General features: G+C 41.0%; 1 protein-coding gene across 2 annotated transcripts in view; it reads right to left on the bottom strand.

The window, feature by feature from the left end:
- Positions 1 to 3,992: 3,992 nt before the first annotated feature.
- VPS39 (VPS39 subunit of HOPS complex) overlaps positions 3,993 to 24,906 on the bottom strand; it is a 251,793-nt gene continuing 230,879 nt past the window's right edge. For both annotated transcript variants that reach the window (XM_044271213.1, XM_044271214.1), the window contains exons 21-25: positions 22,320 to 22,365; positions 20,315 to 20,464; positions 17,979 to 18,113; positions 8,967 to 9,058; positions 3,993 to 4,771 (exon numbers count right to left, since the gene is read on the bottom strand). In XM_044271213.1, the coding sequence (XP_044127148.1) occupies positions 4,696 to 4,771; positions 8,967 to 9,058; positions 17,979 to 18,113; positions 20,315 to 20,464; positions 22,320 to 22,365 (499 nt within the window). In that variant the 3' untranslated portion in view covers positions 3,993 to 4,695. The remainder of the gene's footprint in view (positions 4,772 to 8,966; positions 9,059 to 17,978; positions 18,114 to 20,314; positions 20,465 to 22,319; positions 22,366 to 24,906) is intronic.

Genomic DNA, 24,906 nt, shown 5'->3' with positions numbered 1-24,906 from the left:
AATAAGTGAAAGCAATACTGTGGCTAAGCGATTTACAACCAATTTAGAGAACATTTTTATATCTGCATTAAGCAGTGATATGGGCTGAAAATTTTGAGGAATATTATCGGTTTAGGAAGCGTAATTATAAGTGCCATTTGCATTTCTATTGGAAGGGGTATTCCTTTGGCCGCTCTCTGGTATATAGAAAGGAAATTAGGTAAATAGTGGCTTCATTAATTGTATCTAATATTTCCCTGACAGGCCGTCTGGGCCTGGGGATTTTCTCACTGGTAGGGATTTGATCACGTTCTCAATTTCCTTCTCCGCAATGGGATCATTGAGATCCACTAGTTTGGATTTGGAAATAGAACGAAGGTTTGCCTTTTCTACAAATTTGTTTACTAACGTGGAATAGGAGTCCGGTAGATTGTAATGTTGTTCATAGATTGTAATGTTGTTCATAATATGATCTAAATTGGTCCACTATTATATCTCTAGGGTCCGTTAATTATCCTTTGGTGTGAAGATGTAAGATATGGGAGATTTGGGATCTGGTTTGTGTTGATTTTTGCAAGCTTGCAAGCCTTGTTACTTTGTGCATAATATCTAGCTTTTGTGCGAGATAGGGCTTTCTCATAATTAAACAAGAGGAGGCCCCTCAGCTTTTCTCTTTCTGACGCTATTTCTGCTTTATGGGAATATGTTAGATGTTGCTTATTAGCCTGTTCTAAAGAGGACGATTTAGCTTTAACGTTCTCTATTTCCCTTTCTCTAGCTTTCTTCTCCTGGTGTCCTATTTTAATCATTAGTCCTGTAATATATGCTTTGTGTGCTTGCCAAACAATGTAGAGGTCCGTCACAGAACCCTTATTGAGCTCAAAATATTCTACTAGGGCTTCTCTTAATTCTTGGGAATATCTCTTGTGGCTCATTATTAAGGGTGTTATTCCTCCACACCGGGGCCCTTTGTGTCTGGGATTGTTCCTTTACAGATAGGGTTATTGGGGAGCAGTCCGACCACTGTATGAGGCCTATTGTGGTGGATATTGTGTGGAACAGGGTTGTACAGTCTACTAAAAATAGGTCTATGCGTGAGTAGGACGAATGTGAGGGAGAAAAGTATGTATAGTCCCTTTCTGTGCTGTGTTGGGCCCGCCAGATGTCAAAGAGTCCCTCTGCTTGTAACACTGTTGACATGCCCTTCTCTGTTCTGTGACAGGTATTGGTGGAATCGATTGAAGGGTCCACTATGGTATTGAAATCCCCGCATATAATCAATTTGCCTTTTTTCATGACCTTTACCTTTTTCATAACTCTTCGCAAAAATACCATTTGATATGAGTTGGGAGCATATATATAAAGGGTGTAGGTTATTTGTTAATAGAACATACCAAAATAATATATCTGCCCTTATGATCTATATGTTGGGAAATTACAGAAATAGCCAGTGTGTTTCTCAAGGCTATTAAGACACCTTTTGTTTTCTTAGTGTTATGTGCGAGTACTATGGTTGGATAAGGCAATGCTTTACACGGTGGGCGTCTATTTGTATCAGATGTGACTCCTGTACGCAAAAGACGTCCGCTTTTGCGGCTATCGCCTCCCTCCAGGCATAGGCTCTCTTTTGAGGGCTATTTAACCCCTTGACATTGTGACATAATTTGAATCTCCATTTAACCCACAAATATAGTACTGCATGTTATGACATAAACTGGAGAGCTTGAATAAGAGCATAAACTGATAATTCAAAACAATTGTAAATAATTAACCTGTAATTGAAAACCAATATGGTATAATACTGCTTACGGTAACTTGGGGGAAAAGTTCCATATAGTTACTAGAGATTCCGAAGACTCCACGTGCCCTGGTATATTGATAGTTGAATAGGAGTCATCTCTTGCGGGTTCTGCTTTGGGGGACAGTGTTTGATTCTCTACGTATAAGTGGGAGAGCTTAGTCCCTCTTGTCTTTCTGAGGTTCAATGTGAATTTTCCATTCTTGGAGGAGTTTCTTCCCTTTTTCAAAAGACTTCCCTACGTGTGTTGCTCCCTCTGCAGATCTGAGAAGTTTCAGCGGGTAACCCCATCTATATGCTATATTATGATTGCGTAGTGCTGCTGTGATAGGGATAAGAGATCTTCTTTGGCGGACTGTTGCTGCGGATACATCAGTAAATAACTTGACCGCTTGGAAGGGGGGTGATAGATTAGTATGGAAAAAATGGATCCTAGCCAGTGTATCCTGGGGTATGTCCTTGTCTAGAAATTGTGGTTTTGGCACCATGTGTCTATTATCATGTCCTGGGTTGTAGTATCAGGTAGAAGCACTGACAATAACTTGTAAAGATATAGTTGAAGCTCGTTAGTAGACACTGTGTCTGGTATTCAGCTGAATTTTATGTTGTAGAGGCGGGAGAGGTCTTCCATGTCCGCTATTTTAGAGATTCCACTTCATCCGCCATATTATTATGCGCATCAATAATTTATTCTAAGAGGTAACATTCTCTCATTTTACTTTCTATATGCTGTACCCTATCTTCTAGGTTTTAAATAGATGTTGATAGAGGGACTAGGAGTTGCGCCATGTCTGCCTGTAAGGATGTTTTCAGTGCGACAAAGCATATGTTTAAGGGTAGCTTCTGATGCTAGTTTGTCGGTGGTAGTAAAGTCCATAAATCGATTCTGACATCTGTACTACATGTGGGGAATTATCTATTAGTGCCTTATCTGTCAGTGCACCAGCCTGGCTTATGCCCTGTTGTGTCTCCAGCCACGGTCTTTGCTGCTGCAGGCTACAGAACGGTGAGTTGTTGTTCCCTCTTGCCTGACTGCCATCTTGCCTTTTCTGTGCTCCCTCCTGTGGCGCCTTAAGGTCCTCTTGTGTCGGAGGTAATGAGGGTTCGGAAAAGTTCTGCGAGAGCTGTATTTCCTGATCAGAGACTGGAGATTCTGACTGGGGTGTCCGAGCAGCTGAAGCGCTTTGCTGTGTGGCTGACTGCCATCTTGCCTTTTCTGTGTTCCCTCCTGTGGCGCCTTAAGGACCTCCGGTGTCAAAGGTAATGAGGGTTCGGAAAAGTTTTGCGAGAGCTGTATTTCCTGGTCAGAGACTGGAGATCCCGACGGGGTGTCTACACAGGGGAAGCTCTTTGCTCTGTGGCCGGGCTGGTACTGTGGTCCTGCACTTCGGCGCCATTTTCCCCCCCGCTCCTAATCAAAGTACTTTTCCAGGTTGTTCGTGATCCTGGGGAGCACCCATTTTGTTTTCCCCATCTTCTGTGGGTAAATCCCCGCTGCTTTGTCAAGTTTGGGCTTATGTGAAGCGAGACTCTCCTGCGTTTTGCCGCTGTATGCCAAGAGCTCTACAATCAAGCAGCCATGTCCTCCGGCAGCCTAGCCACGCGCTTTTATTTAGAATTTTAAGAGCAAGAACAGTAACAATGCATTTATATGACAATAATCTGCATAACTAAATCGTATGCTAAATAGTTGCCAGTCCAGTTTATGTCTATAAAATGATGGTAGTTTCACGTTCAAAGCTGTAGTGGGTGGGGAGATATGGAGTAGGGGTGAGCGAATCGACTTCAGGTGAAACGTACAAAGTCGATTCGCATAAAACTTCGTTCTAATACTGTACAGAGCTCCCTTGTGGTACCTTGGAACCGAACCTGAGTTTGGGAATTGTTTTTTACAGTACAAATTCATTTATGAAGTTATTACTCGAAGTCTCGCGAGACTTTGCAAAGCAATAACTTCGGCTCTTTGGAGCCAATACATTCTAATGGTGTACGGAGCTCCTGCTCCGTACAGTATTAGAATAAAGTTTTATGCGAATCGACTTCCGATGTTTCATCTGAAGTCGATTCGCTCATCCCTAATATGGAGCATGAAAGTCAAAAGTTCAAAACATTGTTACCCTTTTGCTTGTCAGTGTAAATGCCTAAAATATTAACTATTTAGCAGCTTGTCATTGATTTCTACCACTGAACTAAAATAATTTACGACATAAAAATGTAGTCTGGTGCACGTTTATTCAGCAATCCAAAAACAGAAAATGGCAATTCAAACAACATGGTAACCAATGATAACAGGCAAACTAGTTTCCTTTATCCATAATTACTCTCTTAGTAAGAGTAAAAAACTGCATTGCTTAAAGCAATGATAAGGTGAATATAAATGGACAAACTATTAATACTTTCCTTAAAAAATATTTTCTCTTTATATGGTACAGGCTTCATTATTCTATTGGAGTAAAATACTAGGAATTATCATTGTCAGAGTGTTTACATAATTTGAACTCTCCTGTAGCTGAATAAACAGAATACCGTACAAATTCTGTGGGATAATGATATATCACATCCTGTTATAAAGTTCTATGTACATACATTAACAAATCTTTACAGTTTTAAGCATACATCCTTCTTGAAACCATCTACATCAATCTTCATTTACAGAAAGAACAGTGTGCAAAAATCTGTCAAAAACATTACAGTGGTAGTCAATATAACAAGACTGACAGTAAAACTTATCAGAATTGCAATGGCAGAAAGTCTATTACATGAAATTAAAAGGTCTCAAACAGTCAGCGCCTGAATTACAAAATATGCAATATGCAGGTCCAATTGCCAGTGCAAGAGCACGCTTTTATGTAACAGCTTCATGGAACCTCTGCAGTCTTTGGACAATATTTTTATCTGTACAGCGCATAGAAAGATCTTCAAGAGTCCACAGAGCTGACATCCTTGGCACAGAAGTAATGAACAACCACACCATTTGGATAGCGAGCAAATGCACTGTGAACAGAACAAAAACAGAAGTCAAAAACACCATGTTATATATCTGGTAAATCCCACTCCTTGTTACTGATGACTCCTATCATAAACATGCCTACTTTAAAATATTCTGGGGAGATTTACCAAAAAAAGGTGTATGCTAGGTTAAAGGGGAGTTCAATATTGATGGCCTATCCTCAGGAAAGGTCATCAATATCTGATTGAAGGGGGTCCAACTCCCAACACGCCCACCGATTAGCTCTTGGAGCCATATAAGGGCCATATCACTTGCATGGGACTAAGCTGGAAATAGGCCGAGTGACCAATGAACATGACATCATTCTCCTAGGAGAAAAAGGAGCTCTGTGGCCTCTTTAAATAGATGACTGGAAAGTTCTGCCATAAGTCAGACACTCTCACTGATAAGATATTGGCATACAGAAGCTATAGATTTAAATTAGGTATATACAAAACAAGTCTGTACTATGGCCGGGTGTGTAAGCCCTAATTTATATGAACTCTTTTTCACTTTCCATTTGACCTCTTCTCATTTATGATGCATCTAAAATACTAGGTGATGTCACTGATTTTTTAAACCACAAATAAATGATAAGTAGATGCAAGGATCAGATGGACATTTCTATTAGTATAACCTTGCACTGTTGATAAGAATTACTTTTATTGCAGTGTGAATGTTCAAGATCAACAATAAATTATAGTTTTACTGTAAATATTCTGTTTTATTCACAGTAGCCAATTAGTGTAACAAATAAGTGGAGGCAAGAAAATTCTGACAATAATCGGTCAGTGTCAAAGGGCCTTAGTATGTGTTTCAACATAACACAAAATGGAAGATTTATCAAGCCAGGCACTTTCTGAGCTGGTCTTGATATCTCCTGCGCTGTCGGAGGATGTCCCTAATTTATAACGGGGCGCAGGCCTCGTGATAATCGATGCGCATCCTCCAGCAATCTGCTCATCTAAACAGGAATGTCGTAGATTTCTGGCTTCATTTGCATCAGGAAAGTGTTGAAAATAAAGATACATTTTTCTTGGGGGTTGGCCATGCCCCTTTCCAGTCCTCGTCACACCCTGTCTTTTTCTTTCAGAAAGCTTGCATTTAACACCTTACATTTTTAGCAAATATGACAGGTGTTACTTTATGTGGTGATAACTTTAAAAACGCTTTTACTTATTCAGGCCATTCTATTTTCTCATCACATATTGTACTTCATGACAGTGGTAAAATGGAGTTAAAAAAAATCATTTTCATTTATAAAAAAGAATACCAAATTTACCAATTTTTCAAAAAAAAACTTAGCAAATTTCCAAATTTAAATTTCTCTACTTTTATAATAGATAGTAATAACTCCAAAAATAGTTATTACGTACTTTACATTCCCCATATGTCTACTTCATGTTTGGATCATTTTGTGAATGCCATTTTATTTTTTGGGGACGTTAGAAGTTTAGAAGCAAATCTTGAAATTTTTCAGAAAATGTCCAAAACCCACTTCTTAAGGACCAGTTCAGGTCTGAAGTCACTTTGTGAGGCTTACATAATAGAAACAACCCAAAACCAAAATGACCCCATTCTAGAAACTACACCCCTCAAGGTTTTCAAAACTGATTTTTACAAACTTTGTTAACCCTTTAGGTGTTACACAAGAATTAAAGGGAAATGGAGACGAAATTTCAGAATTTGACTTTTTGGGAAGATTTTCCATTTTAATCAATTTTTTTCCACTAACAAAGCAAGTGTTAACAGCCAAGCAAAACTCAATATTTATTGCCCTGATTCTGTAGTTTACAGAAACACCCCATATGTGGTCGTGAACTGCTATACGGGCACATGGCAGGGCGCAGAAGGAAAGGAACACCATATGGTTTTTGAAAAGGCAGATTTCACTGGTTTAATTTTAAGCTTTCACATTTGAAGACCCCCTGATGCACCCCTAGAGTAGAAACTCCAAACTGGAAACTACAGGATAAGGTGGCAGTTTTGTTAGTACTATTTTAGGGTACATATGATTTTTGGTTGCTCTATATTACACTTTTTGTGAGGCAAGGTAACAAAAAAATAGCTGTTTTGGCACAGTTTTTATTTTTTGTTATTTACAATGTTCATCTGACAGGTTAAATCATGTGCTATTTTTATAGAGCAGGTTGTTATGGACGCGACAATACCAAATAGGACTACTTTTTATTTTTTTTGTTTTAAGTTTTGCATAATAAAGCATTTAAAAAAAAAGTGTCTACATATTCTGAAAGCCATAGTTTATTTTTATTTTTTGGGTGACAGTCTTATGTAGGGTCTAATTTTTTTCGGTTTGAGATGCTGGTTTGATTGGTACTATTTTAGGGTGCGTATGACTTTTTGATCGCTTGGTATTACACTTTTTGAAATGTAAGGTGACAAAAAATGGCTTCTTTGACACACTATCATATATATATATTTTTTTTACGGTGTTCACCTGAGGCGTTAGGTCATGTGATATTTGTATATAGCAGGTTCTTACGGACGTGGCGATACCCAATATGTATACTTTTTTTATTTATTTAAGTTTTACACAATAACAGCATTTTTGAATTTGAAAAAATCATATTTTAGTGTCTCCATATTCTGAGAGCCCTATTTTTTTTTTTTTTTTTTTTGCGGGATGAGATAACGGTTTGATTGGTATGATTTTGGGGTGCGTATGACTTTTTGATCTCTTACTATTATTACACTTTTTGTAAAGTAAGGTGACAAAAAAAATAGCTTTTTTTTTTTTATTTTTACTGTGTTCATCTGAGGGGTTAGGCCATGTGATATTTTTATAGAGCAGATTGTTACAGGCGTGGCAATACCTAATATGTATGATTTATTTTATCTATTTAAGTTTTACACAATAATATTCTAGAAACAAAAAATAATAATCATGTTTTAATGTCTCCATAGCCTGAGAGCCATATATATATATTTTTTTAATGCGATAGTCTTAAGTAGGGTATAATTTTTGCGGGATGAGATGACAGTTTGATTGGCACTATTTTGGGGTGCATATGACTTTTTGATTTCTTTCTTTCTATTACACTTTTTGTGATGCAAGGAGACAAGAAATGGGTTTTTTGACACCATATATTTTTTTTTACGGTGTTCACCTGAGGGGTTAGGTTATGTGGTATTTTTATAGACCAGGTTGTTACGGACTCGGTGATACCCAATATGTCAATTTTTTTACATTTAACAAAATAAAAGCATTTTTGAAACAAAAAAAAATAAAAAATCATGTTTTAGTGTCTCCATAGTCTAAACCATAGTTATTTTTTTTTTTTTTGGGCCATTGTCTTAGGTAGTGGCAATTTTTTTTGCGGGATGAGGCAACGGCTAGATTGGTACTATTTTGGGGGGCATACGCCTTTTTGATCGCTTTGATCGCTAAGGTGAAAAAAAATGTTTTTTAGCACAATTTTTAATTAATTTTTTAAAAGGTGTTCATCTGAGGGGTAAGGTCATGTGATATTTTTATAGAGCCGGTCGATACGGACGCAGAGATATTTAATATGTCTACTTTTCTTTTTTTCCCTATTTTTTACAATTTTTCTTTACTTTATTTTGGGAAAAGGACGTTTTTTTTTTACTTGAAACTTTACATTTTTTGTATTATAACAAAACACTTTTTTCACTTTTCTTTACTTTTTATATTCGTCCCACTGTGGGACTTCACCTTTTCAGGGTTTGATCCCCGTCTCAATTCAGTACACTACATTCTGTATTGTACTGAATTGAACTGTCAGCGTCTTACTCAGGCTGGATCTCCTGGGCTTCCGTAGTTGGCCAGCCCCAGTGCGGGGACCCGATGGCTAAGGAGAGGGAACGCAAACCTCCCATATGCCGCGGTCAGCGCTGACCGCGGCATATGAGGGGTTAATCCACCGTCATTGGCGTTATCACCAATGCTGGTTGATGCAGCACGGATCCGGCTGTCAGTAACAGCCGGATCCGTGCTGCTGATCGCAGCAGCGCACATGGGGGGGGGGGGGGGAATGACAGCAGGACGAGAATGCTTGTCCTGGGGCGCAAAGTACCAGCCATTTAGGATGAGCATTCTCATCCTAGGTCATTAAGGAGTTAAAAATTCACAAACACACAGCCTGCAACTTAAAAAAAAAACACTTTTCTTGTTCGTGGGAGATGATTAATCTCCCCCAAAGTGCTTCTACATTCCTTCACCTGTTTCCAATCTTTTTCTTGCAAACACTACAAATCTTTTCTTCCGTTATAACACATTTGACTTGCTGATGGGAAATCCTCTCCTCCTGTACCTGTACAATTATGAAGAACAGTCCATGAATATTTCAAAACATAAAACAGGGTAATCGCTTATTGACACTATAGTATTTTTTCTATAAAATATTTTCATAAACACCACATGAAGTACATTAGAAATTTAAAACAATTGTGAAGAGAATAGGATTTCCTAATATAACTTGTTGACCACTGAGGAAGGAGCAAGTATGCGCACCAAAATGTGTATGGTGTAGATAAAGTATACCTGGGACTGTAAAAAGACAATAAATTGAAAAAAAAAAAGTTATGCCAAAACTGCTTCAGTGGAGCGCTCCCGAGAAGCTTGAAAAGGAAACCTGCAGCACAAGTGAACATAGCGATTCAACAAAACACGTGGGATGCTGAGGAACCACGTGGGACGCTGAGCTCTAGTCAGTTCACAACTTCACCTGTTCATTTAATTGCCCGGCGAACACACAACGGGACATAGGTGAGTCTGTACTTCCATCCACGTGGGACACCACAATTGGAGACAGACAGACAAGGACAGTAAGGACAGACAAGGACTTTTAAAAAGTTCTAATTATTACTTATGTGATGTCCTGGATATTGATAAGATACAACAAGGTGGAAGTTTAACGTAATTTTCACACGATAAAGGTGAATGTTTGATACTGGAACCACATAATAAGTGTGGAGATTGTAGTCAACAAACTATTATTAAACCTCCTTCACTGTGAGTGCATATTACCAACGTTCACCACAGACTAACCCAACTCCTGGAAATTAATTAAACTTTTGGGGGAATGATACAAGTATTAAGATGGCCTTACAGGTTTAAGTATATGAACTGAAAGATCTAGATTAGGCAATACCTGCGTGAAGTGCAATTAGCAGCATTTCAGAGGGGATTTTATGGTCTTATTATTTGGTTCTATTATTTTATTTAAAGGGGTTATCCCATCTTAGACAATGGGGGCATATCGCTAGGATATGCCCCCATTGTCTGATAGGTGCGGGTCCTACCTCTGGGACCTGCACCTACAACGAGAACAGAGCCAGGGAGAGTTGTGGCTGGAGGACCCCGGGTTTCCCAGGGTCCGTCCACCACCAAGCACAGCTCCCCGCCTCTCCCATTGAAGTGAATGGGAGTGCACCACGCATGCCCGGCCACCGCTCCCATTCTTTTCTATGGGGCCGACGGAAATAGCCGAGCCAGCGCTCGGCTATTTTCAGCGGCTCCATAGAAATGAATTGAGGGCGGCTGTGCATACGCAGTGCGCCCTCCTCCACTTTCTCCGCTCCGTTCTCCTTGTAGGTGCGGGTCCCAGCGATATGCCCCCATTGTCTAAGATAGGATAACCCCTTTAATGCAATTTTATTTTAATGTTAATTTTTGTGTATATTTTAAGTAGTTTTATTTGTTCTGAAGAATTTGGAAATAAACCTTTTGTGAAAAATCATAGGAGGTGATCTGTGATTCCATATATTGAGTGCCTGTCATAAATATAGCAACTATTGTACAATTCTCTTTCTCTGACTGGGCGAGTCAGATTTGGATACGAGCACCAATTCCATTATCACCAGACAGTCAGCCACCTATTCTTTGTTTATTCTCATACCAGTGTTAATGAATGCATTACTGTATCATATCTGGCATTTCAAAGAGATTTTATAGCAAAAATTACATTCTTATACCTATGTTGGTGAATGCAATACTGCATAATACAGTTTAGTTCAAACACATTTTACTGAAAAAACTCCATCGCTACCAAATAAAATTGTGAATACCAGTGTGCAGTCTGTTGGAAGGGAAGGGACATTTAATTGTGCTTCAGTCTATAAATTACAAATAACAATTGCAATTTTGCAAGTACCATTTAATAATTTATATACCAAATCTGTTTTCATTTACAGTCCTCATAATAAAATGTCTTGAAAATGGAAGATTGTAAAATTAAAGATCCTGGCCTCGTCATCAGAGAGTTAGAATGTGGCTAGTAGCGTCACCAGCCATCTAACCGGTAATAGGCGACAGTTCTCCCTCGCTTCCAATGGGTGCTACATTATTAATTTTAAGGAAATAGAGGACAAGATTGTGAACTGGACGGGCTCACTCCTCCTCTCAGTCACAGCAGGATGCTGTCGATCTCCCTTCAGAGTCTGACAACATGCCATGTACAGCATTAAAACAAAGTTTTGAAAGAATCGACTTTGGATCTAGGATACCAAGCTTAATTCGCTCATTACTAGTCACATCATTCCTCCTGCTCTTCCTTACAACCCCAGAAAAACCTTTCAGTTGCATCTTCTCTGTCTTCATTGCTCCCTCCTGATGGGGCTCCTTCTGAAGAGGCAACAAAACCACATATACTTTGGAAGATAGTCTCCCTGTTGATGATTTTTGTGAGAACAGTCAATATTTGAACTACCATAAGGAGTATGTGGATGACCCCATGCATAGCTGTGTTGGTGGTAGTAGTAGTGGGACCAGTAGTCAGGGTGGTGGAAGGGGAGGGGTGGCGACAGTGGCACTCTGAGCAAATACAGAGCAGGGAATTGGAAGGGGGGGCAAGAAACCCACAGTGACAAATCACAGTCTCATATAAGTGTAAAGAAGGGTGAGTATGATCATGATTGTGTGTTGGACAGGTCCTGGGAGATGGATCGGGGTGCTAAGGCAGTAACATCAGAGGAGGAGAGTGGTGGCACTAGTAGTAATAGAGCAATGTATGGCCAGAACCTCCCAAAAAACTGAGGGCTAGATCTGCTTTTATTACTGTCAGCTCGGGAACTGGTGATGCTGCTGATACTGTGGGCACTGGCTCCAAACATGCAAGACTTAAGCCAAGCTCAGCCACTGCTAGCTCTGTGTGAGTATCTGCCATCTGGCAGTTTTTTCTCCACAGTGCCAGAAGACAAAAGTGTTGCAGTGTCCAAGATCTGCAAAGACAAAAGTGTTGCAGTGTCCAAGATCTGCAGGCTGAAAAAAAGCTGTGGGTGTTCAAACACAAAGGTAGGCACCACAGCTTTATTGCAGCGCATGATGTGGCATCACCAGTTACTGTGGGAAAATAGAAGTGGCTGCCAGCTAGAGCGACAAGAGTGTTCTCCTCCCAGTCTCCTCTGCAGCAGCTAGACATCATCCACATGCAGTACAGTGTCCTTCTCATCATCATCAGCAATTACTGCTAAGACTAAGGCTAGGTCTACACGGCTACATTTTGTCGCACCAAAGTCGCGCAACAATGTTTATAATGGTAGTCTATGGTGTCGCCCTGTGACATGCTGCGACTGCGGCACAACAGTCGCATAAAACCCATACAAGATTGATTTTTCTGTGACTGTCACCACGGACTACCATTATAAAAATTGTTGCACGACATATCTTGCAGTGTAGTTGTCCCCTATTTCTTGCAAAGCTAGCTGCACAGCAAGACTCACACCACTGTGGACACCTGGAGCTGCTGTTACGGGCAGGGACTGTACATGTCTTTCCTGGGTCAATGCTTTTCAAGGCAGCACTGCAGCAACAAGGCCAGGTGCTGTTGACACATTCACGTTTCTGGTTTTTACACTTCAGTGCTCAGGCTACTCTCACACTGGCGTTTCAGGGTCCGTCTGTGAGAGCGGTTTCAAGGCTCTCACAAGCGGCCCCAAACGGATCAGTTCAGCCCCAATGCATTCTGAATGGATGCGGATCCATTTAGAATGCATCAGTTTGGCTCCGTTCCACCTCCATTCCGCTCTGGAGGCGGACACCAAAATGCTGCTGGAAGCGTTTTGGTGTCCGCCTGGCGGTGCGGAGCCGAACGGATCCGTCCTGACTTACAATGGAAGTCAATGGGGACGGATCCGTTTACATTGACAATATTGGTGCAATTGTAAACGGATCCGTCCCCCATTGACTTTCAATGTAAAGTCAGGAAGTCCGTATTAATATACCATCAGATAGGAGTTTTCTCCAATCCGATGGTATATTTTAACTTGAAGCGTCCCCATCACCATGGGAATGCCTCTGTGTTAGAATATACCATTGGATTCGAGTTAGATCTTGAAAACTCAGATCCGACAGTATATTCTAACACAGAGGCGTTCCCATAGTGATGGGGATGCTTCAAGTTAGAATATACTAAGAACTGTGTACATAACTGCCCCCTGCTGCCTGGCACCACCCGATCTTTTACAGGGGGCTGTGATCCGCACAATTAACCCCTCAGGTGCCGCACCTGAGGGGTTAATTGTGCGGATCTCAGCCCCCTGATCGGGTGCTGCCAGGCATCAGGGGCCAGACCCATCTCCCTCCCACCCCAGTATTAAAAACATTGGTGGCCAGTGCGGCGCATCACACAGACCTGTCACTTACCAGTAGGAGGAGCGCCGGCCGGCCACAGACAGCGCAGGTAAGTATAAGCTAAGTAACCATGGCAGCCAGGACTGCATTAGCGTCCGATCGGAGCTCCGCTGCCACCAATGATGGGGGGGTTGTTAGCCTGTTGCCGCTGCCACCAATGCTTTTAATACTGGGGAGGGAGGGAGAGGGGCGCACTGGCCACCAATGCTTTTAATACTGGGGAGGGAGGGAGGGGGGCTACACTGGCCACCAATGCTTTTAATACTGGGGAGGGAGGGGGGGCTGCACTGGCCACCAATGCTTTTGATACTGGGGAGGGAGGGGGGTCTGGCCCCTGCTGCCTGGCAGCACCCGATCAGGGGGCTGGAATCCGCACAATTAACCCCTCAGGTGCGGCACCTGAGAGGTTAATTGTGCGGATCACAGCCCCCTGTAGGAGATCGGGTGGTGCCAGGCAGCAGGGGGCAGTTATGTACACAGTTCTTAGTATTTTCTAACTTGAAGCATCCCCATCACTATGGGAACGCCTCTGTGTTAGAATATACTGTCGGATCTGAGCTTTCACGATCGTCAAAACTCAGATCTGAAAAAGCTGTTATGCAGATGGATCCGCACTGAACGGATACCCTCATTTGCATTTATAGGTGCGGATCCGTCTGTGCAGATACCAGATGGATCCGCACCTAGCGCAAGTGTGAAAGTATTATCCGCCTCTTCTACATCCTCCTCCATGTATATTATCCCATCCCAAACTGAATCAGGGCAGAGTATCGCTTCTACTTCCCCTCCCTATCGTGTGTGTAAAGTGAAGCACTGCCATGCTGTGTTAGAGTTAATCAGCCTAGTTACTTGCTAAACTGCATCAAGCAGCAACATCCCACTGGCTATCTCCCTGCCAACTACAACTTGGCAAGGTGGTCAGTTACAATGGCAGAAACATTGTGACCACGCTGCATTTGGGGGAAATAACACATGCTCCCTGCATGGCGCATGTGATACTGTACATTTAATTGTGCAATGCTTTTTTAAAAGTGCAATGGCTTGCTGAGGGTGGTGGTCATGTCCTGGATACTATGCTCACAATTCAGCCATTCATATGTGGCAAGGAACTCCCTCCTTGACTTGCAGCGGCTGAATGGTCTGCCACTGCACTGCTTAATCCACATAGGGTTTGTACAAGCAGCGTAAACTGTGAATTATTTCATCATGCACCACACCAATTCAGTAGGGAGCAACAATGTCATCCCCTTTATATTTTTATTCTTGATATTTATATTAGAGTGGGCGCTCACACTGATGCAACAAGGGAGGGTGGAAGAACAGCTTACGTATCTTGCTGGCCGCCCTGTAGCTGTTGGGGACTCGCATGGATAAAGTTCCATGGAGCAGGAACTGGAAGATGAGGAAATACCACTGGAGGAGGAGCAGAAGTCACTTGTGCAGTTGGACAAGGCTACTGATGATGATAACACCAGCTATGATGACTAATCACCTCAGTGGGGGGCATAGCCAGAAAGAATTGGGTTCTCAAGGACACTGGCGACAACTGCAAGCTGTATGCTTGCTCACTTATAAAATGAAAGGTGAATCCTTGCCATCACACAATCTGATAACTACTGGATAGCCATGCCTTTAGAACCTCACTGTCAAAGCAAATTGGTGGAATGTTTTCCTGTTACAAAAAGGGAAGCCAAATTGCTTTATTACCAGGAAACAGTACACTGTGTATGATGCCGGTCTGACCAGGAGGCCCCTTTCTGCCCCCACATAGTTATTACCCACATAGTTACCCACCTCTTGCCATTTCTGTTACCACAAACAGGAGATGACACAGCAGCAGCTAGTTCAGTATCGGCTGATATAGTCATTTTTTTATGTGCCGTGCCAGGCTGATGAAAATCTGCAAACTGAGAAACCCGAGCCTATCCCTGAGTGAAGCTGCTAGATTGTCCCAGCTGTTTTTGATCCATTGGGTGTAAAAACCCCTGCTATTTCTGTTTGATCCATAGGGTGTATTAAACCCTGCTATTTCTGTTTGAGATTGGATATAGAGGAGAGACTCATGTTGTCCAAAATGCAGAGAGTCAGAGACTCATCTATTACATATGCTATGGAGATGCTGTGCATTAAGAGTATATTGGAGTGAGGTAATACAGCTAATTAACAAAGTGTATAGTGCAGATTTCCCTCTTGATTCTAAAATGTGCCAACTCTGCATTTTTGAATCTGATGAACTACAGACGCCTATTATTATAGGAATAAATAGAATGCTGCACCAGGCACGTAAAACACTGGCAGTCAAGTGGATACAACCACTGCCTCCTCTTATAGCAGAGTACAGCAAGACTGAATGTTGTTATGAGACTGGAAAGAGGGGTCTATCTCAAGTGAAACCACCTCTATTTGGGCACCCTGGATTGATCAATCTGGAATCTGCAGTCTGTGGTTGACACTTACTAGGGAACTTATGCATCCATAATTGAGGGGGGCGGGGGGGGGGGGGGGGGTAGAGGGGGGAGTATGATACTAGGGAACCTGGAGTTATTACATTGTGGTGTATACCTAAATCTAAGGATATGTGCTGATAATTGGGCCTTGCTACTAGCCCCTTCACTCTCCTTTTCTTCAGGGAGCCAACCCTGAATCTTTATTTCTCCTCTTCTTCCTTGATCTCTGTCAACCAACTGTTACTGTGATTGTCTCGTGAGGGGTGGGGGGAGGGGGGAGTTAGTTGGGGCTTGCACTTGATTAATACTTATGGGTCAATTATGATTGTCATGTCAATACAATACTAATAGGTCTAAACTGTTTTAGACACTGTAAACATGATGTGCATTGTGTTTGATAAAAAAATAAAGGGTTTTCAGCATGGCACATGACATTGTTACACTCAAAAGAATAAAGTTGTCCTCTGTCAGTGTAAAAACTTTTGTCAAAATGAACGAAGCATGCATCTGTGAAGATTTTCACACGCCTCCGGCTGAGGCCAATGAGTAGATCTGCCAATGCTGACTGTGCACCATCATGCCACTGCTGCTGTGTGCCAACCATCATGTTCCATACTGTATGGCTGCTACCATCATGCCAATGGTGCTGTCTGTATGCCATCATGTTCTATATTGTATGGCCAAGGGAGTACACAAATGTCAAAGGGCCCTGTAGCTAAAATTAGTGTACAATTTTTGGAATGTTTCTAAATTGAAAATGCAACAGCACAGTGTGTTTTTAAACACACGGTTTCTTAACGCCAAATTGCCATACACCAATTTTCAGACCAATTGGAGCATATATGATTCATTTGCAATTTTGATTCATTTGAATTTTGTGAAAAATTTACTGAATCAGACACAAAATGAATTTCAAGAAATTCGCTCATTTCTAATATCCATATGTAAAGGTCCTGGATATTCAAATTCCTATCAAGAAAAACATGTCTACCACTCCATAAAAATACACATGGGTGATTTGCCCACACTTCTCAATATATGTGAGTTTTGATTGATCTGTGACTTTTGTATAATGTCATTAAAAGTTTGTTCACTATATGTCCTCACAGGAATGTTCCTATTTGTTTTAGCATGGATGACCTAACATAAATATCTGTATATATTTATGCTATTTATTAATAAAGATTGAAAGTTTTTTCTATGAAGTGCTAGATATGTTTTTTTCTATCTTCACGTAACCCCATGTGAGTATGTTTGGTTCAAACAGTCCTTTAACAACTATATTCAACCGAATATATTCTGAAAGGGGTTATCTGGGCTTTTACCATTGATGACTGATCCTCAGGATAGGTCATCAATATCAGATTGTGCGGGGGTCTAACTCCCGGCACCCCCGCCGATCAGCTGTATGACACTGTGCACAGTCTCCCTTCTCTCTTCCTGGCTGCTTCTGTTGTCTATGGTCAGCGGTCCAATACCCCCGCTGATCTGATAACGATGACCTATACTGAGTATAGGTCATCAATCGCAAAAGCCTGGACAACCCCATTAAACCAAATGGATAACACTATGTTATATATAGAAAGGTGGATGGTGACCTGCTTGTCCTCCATCCAACTTCAGATTAAAACCATACTGGAGTTATTGCTTCTAGCACTAATGTTTTATATGCTCCCTAAAAACCACAAGATCTTACAATTCCAACTTGGCAGACGTAGTGAAGCTGGTGGGGGACCTTTATCAATAAATCATGAGAACCAGAACCTTGAATAACATGGGCCCCTCTCAAATAAATTCCCATGGCTGCTCTATTCATCTCTATGGGACTGCTGGAGGTAGCTGAATACAAGCTATTTAGGCTCTGCTTACGTCATGCTTTTAGCCACACTGCACTTGATGCAAAATTGCACTGAGGCGCCATGTGTATGCTGGATGGTATTTTTACAAAGTGCCAGGAGTCTACTTTCTTCAGAAAATACATGGGTATGAAGTATAATGTGAATCTCTTATTTTCATGTTTTATTGGTGCATATCAGTGGTGTGAAAACGGTCCATAAACCCTTGCAGGAAAAGTTAAAACATGCCAACACAAAGAGTTCTAGAAAGCATAGATTTGGAAATGTAGGTCCTTTCTGTGTTTGATTGAGGACTTACTCTCAAAAACTCAGCATGCAGCAGATTCTTCAGAACTTGATTGAATCTCTTCCTTTGAGCATTCTCCTCCAATACTTTCTCCAGAAAGATCTGGATCTCTCGAATCTCTGTGTTTGCTGGTAATAAGTCTATGGCCTGCACACAATCATAATGTAAAATTAATTTGTCAAAATGGTTTCAAAATCTGTAGTAAACATGTGCCACACTGATGCAAGATTTATCAATGTGATAAAGATACATTTTGATAGTTTTCCGATATAATTTATAGCCCCTCTCTAAGCCAGGCAGAGATAAAGCAACAAGGGGCTGGGGACAGAAAGGAGCGGGGTTTGGGTGCAATAAGAACCTCACCAAACACTTTATTGGCATTATTAGGAAAAAATATCATAATTTGAGAGCCTTGGACCAACAAAAGAAAAACCGTGCTTTAAAGGGAACCTGTCATGAACTCACTGAGGGCAGCATAAAATAGTGACAGAAATGCTGATTTCAGCGGTGTGTCACTCATGAGCTAAAAGTCAGTGGTTGCCAAGAACCAGCATCATAATCATTGCAGCCCAGGCCTTGAAAAGAGTCAAATCTACCTGAGAAGAGTCATGGTTATTCATAATCTCCTGCTCTCGCCCATCTGCTGATGATTGGCAGTTCTCTCCTAGAGAAAAAGTGAGAAAACTAGGTAGAAGACTGTCAGTCATCAGCAGGTGGGAGAGCAGGAATTCCTGAATAATCATGACTCTTCTCAGGTGGCTGTGACTCTTTTCCAGGCCCAGTCTGCAATGATTGTGATGTTGGTTCTCGGCAACCACTTACTTTTAACTTATAAATGACAGACCGCTGAAATCAACTCACCTGTCTCTACTTTATTCTGGCGATAGTATGGGCAGCATAAAGTGGATGACAGGTTCCCTTTAATCAGTTGAAGTATGTATACAATGAAAATCCTTATTTTAGTCCATTACAAGCACTGTGAGATCAAACAGAAGTAGGTCCTCTTAAAGAAAATCTGTCACCCTGTTTTTGGACTATTATCTACAGTAATATATGCATAGTACTGCAGATTTTTTTGCCTTCCTCTGGATCAACTTGCAGGATGACAGGTTGAACTGGATGGACAAATGTCTTTTTTTGGCCTTATGTACTATGTTAAGTAGTCCAGATCTTTATTTTTATATAGAAATGGAAGTCAGTTCAATGCAATATTCTTTACTTCAGTAAATATAGATGGAATAGGAAGGTAAATTGCTTCACTTACCCAAAAAAATGTATATAATGTGATCAAAAAGTCACTCATACCCCAAAATGGTATCAATAAAAACTACAGATTATCCCGCAAAAAATGAGCCTCCACACTTAACTATAAAATAAGTTATGGGGGTCAGAATGTGGCGATGAAAAGAAAAAATATATATTTATTTTCAAAGTTATTTTTAGTATTTATAAATTTTTTATTAAGAAAAACTATATAAATGTGGTATAGAGAATGAAGGTAACAGGTCAGTTTTACTGCAAGGCAAAGATGTAGAGACAAAACCCATAATACCATTTTAGAATTGCATTTTTTTCCAATTCCACCCCATTTGGATTTTTTTGCCACCTTCCTACTATATCGTATGCGATATTAAGTGGCTCCATTAGAAAGTACAACTTATCCAGCAAAAGACAAGCCCTCATACGGCTATGTGAATAGAAAAAAATAATATATAAAAAATAAGTTATGGCTCTTTATGGCTCTGGGAAGGCAGGGAGGGAAACGAAAATTCAAAAATGAAAAATCCTCTTCTGTCATGATTTGTCAGCCATAAGCAAACCTATCCAGCATAGCTGTTATGGCTCCATCCTGAAATAGAAGCCATGATGCTAGTGTTAATACAGCATTAGAGATTAAATGCTCGTCCTGTGTTGTCTAAATGAATTTAAAGGGAACCTGTCACTGGGATTTTGTGTATAGAGCTGAGGACATGGGTTGCTATATCGCCGCTAGCACATCCGCAATATTCAGTTCCCATAGCTCTGTGTGCTTTTATTGTGTAAAAAAACCTGATTTGATACATATGCAAATTACCCTGAGATGAGTCCTGTCCCTGACTCATCTCAGGTTAATTTGCACATGTTATAAAATCGTTTTTTTTTACACAAAAAAAGCACACAGAGCTATGGGGACTGGGTATTGTGGATGTGCTAGCGACCATCTAGCAACCCATGTCCTCAGCTCTATACCCCAAATCCCGGTCACAGGTTCCCTTTAAACTCTGTGAGTGTAATTCTCTTATTTGAGAGGAAGGCAAACATGCTTAATTTACCGTTCTGAGTAGTGGCGTGTATCTGAAATTCTTTACCTTTGTTGTATTCAGTTTTGCATGATGCTGCTCCAACACTGCTAAGGCAGCAGCAATGTTTGGCTTTGGCTCTTCCAGTTTAATTTTAATTGGACCCAGACAATGCACATCAGGTGGAGAAAGGTACATTCTGATCAAAGACAAATAGACCTAAAATATGAAGGCAAAAAGTTGTCTTCAAAGGGAACCTGTCACCCAAAAACCTAAAAAACGCCTCCCAAACCATTACCTTAAAGTAGCCAGCAGTATGTTTCTAAAGATCCTATTCTTCCTCCGGCCAGATGCACCAAAATCTTGAAAAACAAACCTTATTCCCCTGCACGCGCTATGTAACAGCAGAGTTTGAGATCAAGGGGGCAGCGGCCTCCTCGCTTCAAGTTAGGATAACCACGCCCCCCCTGCCCCTTCACTTTTGATTGACAGCAAATAGTTTTCGGCTGTTGAGCAAAGCCGGCCGAAGTCTCAGACATGCGCCCTGACGTCTCTATTAACGTGCCTGCACATTGCTGTATAGCACTGTTAGGTAGTTTTTAACTTCTCAATTTGCAGGCTCCCAGTTGTGAGTGCACATCAGAACGTTCACCTGCGCGGCTGTCAATCAGAGGTGAAGGAGCAGGGAAAGGGGCGTGGTTATTCTGACTTGAAGCGAGGAGGCCGCTGCCCCCTTGACTTCAAACTCTGCTGTTACATAGCGCATGCAGCGGAATATGTTTTTCAAGATTTTGGTGCATCTGGCCGGAGGAAAAATAGGATCTTTAGAAACATACTGATGGCTACTTTAAGGTACTGCTGGCAGCTTGGGATGGTTTTTGGAGGTGACAGGTTCCCTTTAATGCATTACATACAATACTGTTACATTTTTGCAAACATTGGATTGCAGTTTTACTGCACATTTTATTATTATTTACATCAAAATGAAGCTTGGGCTGGCCATGACAACCAAGCAGAGCTGTCATCAACCAACCAGTACATTCTATATGAAATAGAGTCATCCATAGCGATCTGCAATCAAAAAGTATGTGCAAGCATAATTTTACACTGCTCACAGAACATTTTAAAAAAAGAGGACGGGCCTCCTGCAGCCCAACAGATTTACTATATCTATATCTGGTGTAAGGCTACTTTCACACTAGCACTTTTGCTGGATCCAGTAGGGTTCAGCAAAAACGCTTCCGTTACTTATAATACAACCATTTACATCTGTTATGAACGGATCCGGTTGTATTATGTTTAATATAGCCAGGACGCATCTTCATGAACTCCATTGAAAGTCAATGGGGGACAGATCCGTTTTTTATTGTGTCAGAGAAAACGGATCCGTCCCTATTGACTTGCATTGTGGGTCATGACGGATCCATTGTGCTCTGGAAACAGTAATATGCAAAATAGTTGTGGAGCCCCAGTTATGGGTCTTAAACACAGTAGCTTGTAAAAGAGCGGGATCTTGACATAGGGGCCACTTAATATGGTGGATTTGGTGATCCCTGTAATGGGGGCACCCCTTTGCTCGGTTTTCCTTCCTTTGAGGGGTATCTGGCTATCACTGTGTTGAAGACCCATAACTGGGGCTCCACAACTATTTTGCATATTACTGTTTCCCAGGGAGCTTTGCACTTTGGATTGCTGTGTCGAGACTCTTAAATGAGGCTCCAGTGTTTTCTGTAGCTGGTCTCCCTAAGATCAGCCATTGTTTTGTTTGATATTGCATATTTAGGCTAGTGATGTCCATTTACTTTTTATTATTCAGTATGTGATTTGTTTGTGTTATCGCACTTAGTAGCCTGCGTATGCTTATTCATTCAAAAATCTTTCAAATTCACATTGTTTTGATTTACATTTGTTTACATTTTACACAGTGTCCTAACTTTTTGGGAATTGGGGTTGTATTATACATGTATAATATCACCTCATTTCAAGGGTGGGGAATTCACATGCCGAGCATTTACAGGGTATACACATACTAGTAATTGGTTGATTAGTGGCAACAATAATGTATTGTACTTACATCTTTGTTGCCACCTTTGGCATAATCATAATGTTTGTGGCAGTACCTAGGAATACAAGAGATAAAACCCCCTTTTAAACAAATTCAAGACAAATAAAAAAAAACAACATGCTGTTGACTTACAGCAAGTACTGTACAGTGAATACAATCCTGCAGAAATACTGCAACCATAACCATTATGTTAGCTTGCCATCATAATCCAATATAAAATACATTTCACGTTTCACACTTTTCTTTGCAGTTTTGGAAATTAATAAATCAAAAGGAAATACTAATAGGAGTCAATTTTAAACTAGCCATTTCAGTAATTTTGATGCTGACAATTACATTTATTTTTCTTAGACTTGTGATTGTAAATCATCTGCCTTCTTGTGCCCTTCCTCTTCCTTTGCCTGCTCCCCAATTGGTCGTTTTAAACTGTACATAAAGTAATGGGCTGGTCAATACATTGAGTGCAAAAATAGATCCTGCTTGCTCAGGATGTAAGAAAATCGGACGTCAGTTACCACACTAAATGGCTCTCAAGGTGTTATGCTGTATAGCAACAGTTTGTAAGACTGAAAAAAAGACATCCATCCATACAGTTCAGCCTGCTATCCTATAAGGTTGATATTGAAATGTAAATAATATAGTGATCAGTATTCACCTGCCTAACATCTAATAAACTAATTTATAACATTTTAATTATCCCTCATGCATTGCAGTATCATAATGGCTATTCGGTATAATAGTTCATGTAAGAAAATATCAGAGAGGTTCAATGCTTTTCAAAAAAAAGTGTTAGCTCAATCTATGCAGGCTATACTATTCCCACAGGGAAAAGCAGCAAGTAAGAATGGAAACCAACATAGAATAAACCAGGAACCAACATATGTTCCAATCTCTAGAAGAACAAAAAAAAAAAAAACCTCTAAAGAAAGGACTCCTGATAAACCAGACCGTTAATGGAATCGTGTTCCCCCTGAAGAATTAATTGGGAAAATGATTTTAATAGGGTAGACAGTACCATAGGAGTCGACACCAAGAGAAAGCAGCTTCCATGCAGCACGCCAAGCACATTACAGCTTGGAGTTTCTTGCCGCCCAGGCTGGCATTGGAGGATGCCATGGTATGAAGTATAGGTATGCACCTAAGAATGAGTGGCAGCCTTGCACATCTGGGAGACCACCCAGGATGCCCCAGTGGCCAGCATGGATTGGGTGGTCACTAGTGATGAGAAAATTACTTAATACACATAAAATTCGAAGAATTCTGTAGCAGCAATGTAAATCCAAACAGCCCAAATACCATCAGGACTTGTAGAAAATGCTTCTGTGAATGTAAGGGAGAAGGGGAGAAGGAGAGGAGGACTATGTTCTTATTAAAGGGGTTGTGTGGCTTCAGAGCTCAACCTGGATATATCCCTGTTCTCACCCAGGCAGCCCTCCTAATATTATGCTCTCCTTTGCCCTGCACTGAATTGTGCAGGGCAAAGGCTTTTCTTTTGGAGAACTGGGGACATACCGGGCTCTCCATGGGGAAAGCTAGGTGGAGGCATCTACCTAGCAGTGAGCCCGGTGATGTCACCGTCACTAATGGGTAGGCTTTAGCGCTGCCCTAGCCTGTTAAAAGGCTAGGGCAGTGCTAAAGCCTACCCATGGTGCCGTTGATGTCCCCGGCAACACTGCTAGGCAAAAGCCACCGCCTAGCAGTGTGAAAACAAGCAACAAATAACCTGCGCGATACAGCAAGGGAGAGCATCGAAGCATAAAATGCTACAATGCTTATATCGGAAGGGATGCCTGGGTTAAAATGGGGCTATGTCCGGGTTCAGCTCTGAACACGGACAACCCTTTTAATGTGGACGGATGAATCAACCTTTGGCAGGTAGAATGTTTTAGCACCACCATACAACTGAGGATCACAAAAAAGGGGATTTGTAATTGAGGGAGTTTATTCAGAGATCTTTTTGAGAAATGTAATCCACAGACCACAGAAAAAGTGACCTATGTGATGTGTAATGCAATTGTTTAAAGGAGCAGTCTTGAAGAGTATCTAGGTAAATATTTCAGGTTTCGCCAGAATGAGTTGAGGGAGCATAGTATGCTAAACCATACAAAAAGTTTTTTTTGCCTAAGAATGGACTCTGAAAGGCCTCAGAACTTGGAATCAGCAGCCATACCATTTAAAAGGTAGGTGAGATAAAGTAACCTTTGGTACAGGAAGCCATTAATAAAGGTCAAAAAGAAAAAAAGTTAAAAGGGTGTTCCCAAGCATGGTGATGACGTTTTTCTCTGGGGATTTTCCTCTGCTCAAAGCAGAATTTTGGAGGACTCTCACATGGCTCTTGGAATTTGTTGATAGTTGAGCAAGCACTGGAGCAAGTCTTGACATTTTGGGGCAGATCTTACTATCTTTCATTTCAATAAACGCCAGCTTCTCAGGATGGAGGCCTAATTTGACCTCCACACATCTCAGATATACTGATCTGATGTTCTGGAGCTGAGGGACACCCTCAGGGATCATGGTGATTCCCTTGGCACTAAGAAGCAACATTAGAGCTGTCATGACCTTTGTGAAGACCATAAGGGCAAGATGAAAGGAGAAG

The sequence above is a fragment of the Bufo gargarizans genome, chromosome 11 (assembly GCF_014858855.1).
Source record: "Bufo gargarizans isolate SCDJY-AF-19 chromosome 11, ASM1485885v1, whole genome shotgun sequence".
Taxonomy (NCBI): Eukaryota; Metazoa; Chordata; class Amphibia; order Anura; family Bufonidae; genus Bufo; species Bufo gargarizans.
Note: the sequence above shows the minus strand (reverse complement) of the source record. Positions and strands in the feature narration are given on the sequence as shown.